This window comes from Bactrocera dorsalis, chromosome 2 (genome assembly GCF_023373825.1).
Source record: "Bactrocera dorsalis isolate Fly_Bdor chromosome 2, ASM2337382v1, whole genome shotgun sequence".
In the NCBI taxonomy this organism is placed as follows: domain Eukaryota; kingdom Metazoa; phylum Arthropoda; class Insecta; order Diptera; family Tephritidae; genus Bactrocera; species Bactrocera dorsalis.
Window position 1 is genome coordinate 50,031,252 of NC_064304.1, and position 8,980 is coordinate 50,040,231.

At 35.2% G+C, this 8,980-nt stretch overlaps 1 protein-coding gene across 1 annotated transcript; it reads right to left on the reverse strand.

Annotated features, from left to right (window-relative positions):
- Positions 1-4,066: 4,066 nt before the first annotated feature.
- LOC125776105 (uncharacterized) lies at positions 4,067-8,547 on the reverse strand. The gene is made up of 4 exons (XM_049446989.1): positions 8,377-8,547; positions 6,799-6,852; positions 6,119-6,715; positions 4,067-4,171 (listed from the first exon to the last, which is right to left on the reverse strand). The coding sequence occupies exons 1-4, from the start codon at positions 8,545-8,547 to the stop codon at positions 4,067-4,069; spliced, it is 927 nt and encodes a 308-aa protein (XP_049302946.1).
- Positions 8,548-8,980: the final 433 nt, after the last annotated feature.

An 8,980-nucleotide genomic window follows, 5' to 3' on the forward strand; every position in this document is an offset into this window, starting at 1 on the left:
GAAGACATTAAATGTGAATCGCTACGCACATTGAAGGTTATTCCGGAAATTGACTTTAAGAACAGTTTCGAGGATTGGAAGAAACGTTGGCACAAGCTTTAAGCTTACTATTTTTTGCTCATAGTAGTAAATATATACAGACATGCCAGTAAAATTGCTGCAAATCAAAGAATTCTGGAATCTATACTCGTAGACTCGATCAGTTTGTATTTCGGTTATAAATGAGTATATGCTATCAAACGGGGATCCAGGCGAACATAGCTAAATCGACTGAGTGCGTCATGCTGATCATTGATATTTGTATTTTTAGGGTCTCCTGTATTTTCCATGTTAATAGAATGATCTCTTTACTATAAACCGAATAATTCATAAAGATTTCACAAAGATACATACATAAGTATATCCTTAACAGCCAAAACGGCAATGTCCGCTGCAACTGTCAACGCCACGATTGGCGTCAGCACATAACTGGAGTCATTAAAATTGATGAATGTGACGAATGGAAATGCGAACGCCATCACCGCAAAATAACTGCATCAAATAGAAAACAAAAATGCAACAACGAGTAAAGAGTTCCAAATATATATGTATATACATATATGTATATACACTCGCATACTCATACACGTAAAAATTATGAAAATGAATGGGTAACACCCATGCTCTCATAACTGCGCATTGGCAAATCACAAGAAAAAATCCCGTTGCACAAGAGAATGAGCCACTCGTGCCACATACAAACAGAAATTTGTGCACTTGTAGCGGTACATTAGTGTATATATGACGTTTTTGGGCGCCGTTGCGCATTGGTGTGGGTAACAAAACCGAATGAATATGAATTGTTATTGGTCTGTGCCGCAAAAAATGTAGGCTTTATGAATGCAATTTTTTGCAATTGAGGGCGTAACAACGGACATTCATACTGGCGGTGCAAAATGAGCAATAGCAAGAATCTATAAAAAACGAAAACGTTTGCTGGAAATAGGCATTTTATACCCAGCGCATATTTTTCTTAGGATTTCTGGTACCTTTCGTAGGTTAACTCAACTGAGACTATTATAATACCCTGGATTTAACTGCATTTAATGCGGAATTCATTATTAAATATTAGCAAGTTCAAATACCTGAGACAGTATATTCTTCCAAGTTCAAACTATGCTACCGAAGTTTTGGTCCTAGAACTGCACTGAAATATCCTTCAACAGACAGAGGCGACACCATTACCTCTTGTTTCGTGAAAGAGTTGTCAAAATCCGTACGGTGCCGACATACAATTGAATAGAGATAGTAAAAATATGGCAATACCTCTCCGAAAGTTGTAACGAAATAGCTGAAGCCCTGTAAGTAATCTGTTCTATTGAGGGTGTAAGTGAAAATCGTAGCTTGAGGTATTGAACTTGTTAGAAGACGGAGACGTAATTGGTATCCGAACAAAACACCACAACCATTGATAATTATGCTGCGTTGGGTCTTAAAAGCATTCCAAATGTCAAAATAAAACGAAACAATATAACAGAAGCACTTTCATATGAAAAATGTATGTTCCAATGAATAAATGGGTGCTTCTGTGGCTTAGTGATATATGTATATATGTATGTAGGTATCATTGGTATGCGGCAGCAAACAACCATGAAACTGGATACCATGAAACTGGAAATGCGCTAAAATGGAAAATGCAAAACCCATTGAGTTGATTTGAAATTTCTATAAAAATGTTACGCCAAAAATAAAAGATAAAAAATTAACCAAAAAGAAAAAAATTCCTCATTCCGACCCTTTCCATCCAAGCTGCATTCGTTGAACCAGCACTTCGACTCCATTCTCGGAAGTCACAATGAAGCATTATAAATCAAATTTGTTTTAGCACAGCTTGGCTTTCCAATTTAGGCCCGTTTCCTTCATTCCCCCTCCTTTTCATTACCTTGCAGATTTCATAATTTTTTGCGAGCTCTCTAACCAGCTGTCAGCTGAAATTTTGAAAAATGGCTATATGTCATTGGTAAAAAAGCTGGTGAACAAGTGTTTTTGTGCATGCCCCAGAAGCATAGCAACCAGCCAGCCTAACGTTCTAACCTGCTCAAACTCATTCGATGGTCTTAAAAAAACGTTGCGAAAACGACGAGCGCAAAATCGGGTGGAATATCAAATGTTTCGCTGCAATTTCCCAAAGCGAAAATTCATGTTGGCATTTTTTATGCACGTGTGTGTGTATGAGTGTTTTCCATGTCGTTCCACTCTTTTTTCTCTATGTTTGATATTCCATAATTTTTTGCATGGTCACATTGGTTGATTAATTGAGAAATGCCTCTGACTGCAGGTGAACCAGAATTATGCAGGTAAAGCTTATTTAATAATGTAGGCATATATGTACATCTAGTTTCTGGCTATCAAATTAGAGAAACATTTGCTGGGATTCTTCAACCTTTAGTTGGCAAAAAACATCCAAAAAGGACGCATAAATATTAGTTGCTAACCGCAGGGCCTCACATGAAAACTGCATTTTGTCCCTATGTAATTACTAATTGAAATTAACTTCATTAAGCTACAACCAGGAATAGGTTTTTAGTTTCCAATTAACGACATTTTTCGGGGAATCATGTTTTGCAATAAACATAAATAACTCATAAAAAAACAAATTATTATAGTTTTAATGCACTAAGTAATAAAAAATAACCCATTGGAACATTCTAATACAGCTTTGCGTAAAATGTCATTAATTTTTCTTTTTTGATCTCTGAAAAGTTCAGTGCAGCACTGCTTCAATTCCTTACATACTATTAAAAACTGGCACTCCATCTTTAGAGTAATTTCATCTATAAATCTAACAACTAAATATGTGTGACTAGCTTTGTCCGCTGTGTTACAGTAAAAATAATGACTATTCATATTTTTAGAAGCAAAATAATTTAAATTTGAGCATCGAAAAGATAATTTACTACATCGCATTCCGGTAAACAACATGTCTGCCCGTTCAGGTCAACGCAGCCTCGACTTCATTATAGTCTAAGATCCCACCATACGGGATGAAAATTATTTATATATAAAATTTATTACATTAAAATATTAATTTCGGGGAATTGAGATGCTAAGTGTAATTAATTAATAATTAAAAAAAGATTTTTTAAACATTACACGCACTCTCTTACGCAATAAACTGTAGACTAATCGAAAGTATATAACTTATAGAATATGCAAACACTGGGTTGTCTTCTTTTTCCCGGTGCAATTATTATACTGAATAATAAAGTGTATTTTGAATCATAAAATTGTTTTTTTTTTCTTATTAAACGATAAAACTTATTGAACAACGTGTTGTAACCCCACTTTAGTAGTTTTCAACATAAGCGTTATGCGGGAAATGATCATGGTTATTATCAGATAAAAGATTTTTATTACATTTAGTTTGTGGATTAGTGAAAATATCCCAGTCTATTAAATACCAAGATCTGTTAAATTAAATAAAATCGCTAATCAATTTTGTTGGATTATTTTTTATGCTCTTGCAACATGTTGCTACAGAGTGTAATAGTTTCATTCACCTCACGGTTGTGCGTTTCACCTAAAACTAATCGAGATAGATATGGAGTTAAGTACATATATTAGGGCGGGTCGATTTAAAAATCGCTCATTGCTCTGTGAAAATCCTATTCTAGGGATCAAAATAAGAAACTTTGCCGAATGAATCATACCTCTAAAACGAATTTTGATGTCCCCCAATTTGGGTCGAACTTTTGGGTAGGGCCAAATTTTGAAAAATCGCACTTTGACCCATTTTTAGGTCAGTGCTCTAATTCTAATCGATGTCCAATGTATGACCGAACCCCCACTAACTTTGAGAACTGGCAGATCCACCCTTTGCCAGTGGAACTCCCCTGGGGGGTTTCCCCATGACAATCATTTCAAAAAATCACCATTTTTTGGGGCCGTGTACATGAAAAAATCAGCTAAATGGCTATGTTTTTTCTTTATTTTTATTTATTTATTTATAATAATATCTATTTTTTCTCTTAAGAAATTTATTTAGTCAGAACATATGTACATAAATGAAAAAATTAATTTAAGTGAGTTATAGAAAAGAAACTAAAAGCAATTTCGCACGGCTCTCTAATGTCGTCGCCATAACAGCCTCTACATTTTCCGATATTTGAACATGTCGCTCCGTACCTTGTATGTATGATGGAATTTTTGGATCATTAAACGGTGGATCATCTTGATTTTTTTTTTTTTTTTTTTAAAATTTAAAAATATTCTTTTTTTTTTTTTTCAATGTATCGAACGGAATGCTTCGCGTGAATGGTGGTTCAAATACGATATTTATATCATTCAAATTGATTATTTCCGTATAACTTGTGCAATTAAAGTTTATATCTGGTTTTTTATAAACTCTAAGTTCCATTGGCTCGTCAACATCGGTTCGATAGCGTAGAATTTTCTTGATGGAGGTTTCTTGAACGAGGTTCTAGAAATCGTGACCAACCAATCAGAGCTGTAATACTTGATATTGAAGTACATTGGCACATAACATTTAATTATAAATTCAACCAGAATCCTTAAATTTGCATCTGGATTTTCCGTTGTCACATATAATCGCAATAATCTAGCGGCCTTGGTGAGCCACCGAAAATGTACAATTTTCCCTGGTTTGATGTTAGCCAGATCCACCGGAACCACGCCGCACATTGGTTTCTGCTAGTGCATACTGCGGCTAAAAATATAAGGAGTTGTCGCAGAACAATGACATTTGGTACATCATTGTTTTGGATTTCAATTAAGAAAAAAATGCAAAAATTTTTTTAAAAAATTTTATTTTACACCCACCTCCCATATAAGGTGAAACTTAATTTTTGACCTACAGCACTGATTTTTGGTGCATAGCATTTTTATGACATTATATATGTTGGTGTTAAATTTTCAATAATATCCGCACCACTTTTACGCCCACCTCCATAACAACTAAATTCTCTTTTATCGAAGTCTCTCTTTCGCAATTTCTTACATCTTCTGTATTAGCAATTTCTTACATCTTCTGACATCCGGACACTGGTTTTTTTCTCAAGGGGGGGCAATTTGGGGCAGCTGAAATTTTGTTTTATCGTTTAGCTGAGACTTTCAGGCTTTAATTCCGGTATATGTATGTCGACAGCGGTAGACAGCGCTAAAAAGATGCACCACTTTGAATTTGAAGAAAATTGAAATTTTGACGTCCAAATTATGTTGTTCCACAAAATTTTTTATGCATTATTTTTTTCAGTGGATTTTGATGCAAATTTTTTCTTTGATACATATTATAAATGAAAAATAATAACAAAGTTGAATTTCAATAGTTGTTTTATTGTATCAATGATTTGACTTTTGAGTAAATTTTTTGCTAATTTTGATGTTCTCTACATTCACCAACTTTGGGTATTTCTGGACAAAAAACTAATGCAGATAGAATCCTAATACTTTGGGAAAATAATGTATAGATAGTTGGTAACAAACTGTGAAATTTTCATTCAAATCAGACAACATGAAATTTTTGAATTTCGGCCACAGATATACCAATGTGCGCCGCTAGAAATTGCAGGGGTCATGTCGTATAAGTACTTCGAATCGGTGGAAAATTCTTTTTTTTTCTGGAGCAGGGGGCATATTTTGCAACTCAATTTTCTGGAAGCCGTCCACCACCTAAAAATATATAATAATAAAATAATTAAAAATGGTTGACAATTATAATAAATGAATGATAGCAATAACTTACCGGAAGAGTTTCACAAGTTTCGATTTGACGGTCCAGTGCTGGTTGATTTATCCAAAGCTTCAAACAAATGCCGAAACGGAAGTTCGTTGAAGTGGTATAAAGGCAAACAAACCAATGCAATGGTCTTTTTAACAGCAATTCGAATCGTCGTATAATTCCACCGTGTGGGCCAGTGTTTGTTGGCTCACCGTCAGTGCATATTCCAATTAATGTATCCAGTGATATATTTTTATCGTTGAAAAAACCATTTCATTTGGTTGTTTTGTATTCAACGGTTTCATGTTCCAGTCTTACGTAACCAATCAATTCAGAATTGGGTTCTCTCAAAATAACAAGATGAGGTTCTTTTACCATCCTAGTATGATACTTCTCATCAATTTTATCTATCGTTAAAGTATCATCTTTTCTGCCATCGAATGAAAACGCTAACAAATTGGTATCATCTAACCGTTTGCGAAAGCACTTCTGTCTGCATTTCTCTTTTTCTCTGCGAACTTTCGATTTATCCATGATGAGAGGTTTCCCATGCTTATCTTTAATTTTAAAATCTTGCAAAAGATCGGTTCCCAATGCTGATGCTACTCTGTCAGGCACACCAAATCTGTCACATACCAAGGCAAAGTTAAAACAATCGTATCTCTCTGTGTATTGTGAACTTGTGCTTCTATCCATATCTTCTTGAACCGGTGGCGGTGCGTATGTTGAATCATCGGGATCTTGGTGTGTTGGCATTGATGACATAGACGTTGCTCCTTGCTCTTCAGTTTCCATCATAAATGCATTCATTGTTAGTCTTCTCTGATTACGGTGATCGTGCATGAACTCTTTGAGGCGTTCGGGAATCCAGCCGCATGCACATGGAGCTGCCTTCAAATCGCATTTACATGTTCCAACGTAAAAAATTGTTTCCAGAGGTTTTACATACTCTGTAAATTGTTGGGTGTTGTTTCTTCTCTTGAATTGCTCTTGATACTTGTCAAGCAATTTATTCAATTTATTACATACACTTTTTTTCAGCATTATTTCCATACCAAGTTTTTCCCAAATTCCAATCAAATTATCTTGTACTTGAAAAGTGAATGATTTATGGGAAAACTTTTTTTGTTCTGTTTTAGCACGTTCGCTTGTGTAAAAATAATATCTCAAGATATCCAGATGGGTTGGTAAATTAAGATCAGTCAAATCAGTAGACACACCAAAAACAGTAACATCATGCTTGGGTATATGACTCATTGGGTTTTCGATAGTTGTTGATGTAGTTGCTCCATCTTGCGGTGTAGAAGATGGTGGATTCATTGTAAACTTTTTGATTTGGATATGTGTCACTGGCTCACTTATTATTTTTTTGTTTTTGAGAATTACCGATAGGGGTGTTATTGCTTTAGTTCTCCTCACTTTCAGAATGTAATAAGAATGAAATGGTAATTTTCATATTCTATCTTCAAAATTACACAAAAGTTTCGACTACCTAAATTGGGGGACAATCAGATTCCATTTGCAGATGGTATGGTTTCCTTCGGCAAAGGTTTCCTTATTTTGATCCCTAACGAATATGATTTTCATTCACAGGAGCAATGGGCATATTTTTTTGTTCCTCCCAACACAATCGACTCCCGGCCTAACATATATACAATAGTAAATGGATTAGGAGGCAAGCGGAGTCCATTCGGTCCTATCTGTTCTGTACATAAAAGTTTTCTATACAAGAAGCTTGATTCCGATCGTTCAGTGTGTATGGCAGCTATATGTTACAGTGCTCCGATATCGTCAGTTTCAAAAAACGAGCAGCTTCTTGAAAAGGAAATGACGTTTACAAAATTTCAAAACGATATCTTAAAACTAACTGGAGGGACAGACGGAACAGATGGACATGGCTAAATCGACTCAGCTCGACATAACTGATCTTTTACATATATAAGCTTTAATAGGGTCTCCGGCGCCTTTCCTTCTGGGTGTAAAAATAAAACTTCGTTGAATACTCGGTGCACGTGTAAACGTTAAACCTATAAATTTCTGTCTTTGCTACAGGTACTTGTTCCAAAATACGGGTTCAATATACAAACTGTGTATTTTGCGGGACAGATACATGGGAATTTCGCAACTTAATGTGAGAAAAGCACCTGTCGGTTTAAACATAGGTGTGAGTTCCCTTAATGGCTTTTTATGCAGCATACAACGACATCGACGCACATTTTCACATAGTATATAGGTGAAATCGGATGATAGCCGTGCATATAACGTTTTTTTTAAATTAAAAGTGCGATAAATCATGGAATATCACACCCAGGATGCTATTACATGAGGGCTCTATAAGAGCCAGTATCAAAATTGGACAATAGTCGTTGCCCAGCCCATTGTTATGTGAAATCACATATCTCCATATCTACATTACCAATTTCAGCCAAATCAAGTATACAGGATTATTTTTACATTCCTATATTACAGTACGAAAATTTATCAAGCAAAAACCACGCCTACTTACCTTAAACGACAATTTTAAATTCCATCTCATTAATAAATTTCCTACTTGTAGAACAAAAATCGAGAACTGTTTAAAAATGAACATGTGCGTCTGTACCAGAGGGCTCCACTTAGTCTTCTCTTTTTTCCTCGTCTTGCAAAATTTGTCCCATTACTTCCGCTTCACCTTCGTCTTCAATAGTTTTAACATTATTATCTTCTTCTACTTCTTCCAGCCTGGGAGGTTTGTGGTCGCATTTAGTTGGGTTTATCGACTTGTCATCAGTTACCATTGGGTCGTGCTCTTCTGCATCTTTTTCATGTTTCTCGATTACCAAACGAAACATTTCGGTGTTCTGGCGTCGTTTGCGCGAAGCTATTTGTAATAAAGAGGACTGGAATTGTGGGCCGACCTATTGGGTTTGGTATCACGATAATGCATTGATTCTTCGTGATTTCTTCGGCCAAATTATTTAACACCCACTACCGTAACGCACCCACCATTTTCGCCTGAATTTAGCTCCGTGATAACAGTACACTGCAAGTTAAATACGCAATGAGAATGATCTATTCTCCAACGTGGAGCATTTGTTTTTTTATTTAATAATTATTAGTGTTTGACAATGTTATGCAAATTTTTGGGGTTTTTTCTTTAAAAAATTAAGGAATCTCGAAAGGATCACCCTTTAGTAACTTATTTCAAACTTATCGCATCTTTCAATCGATTGAATACAGTATCAATATTGTCGAAAAATTAAACTGTTACAGTTTCTGATTTGA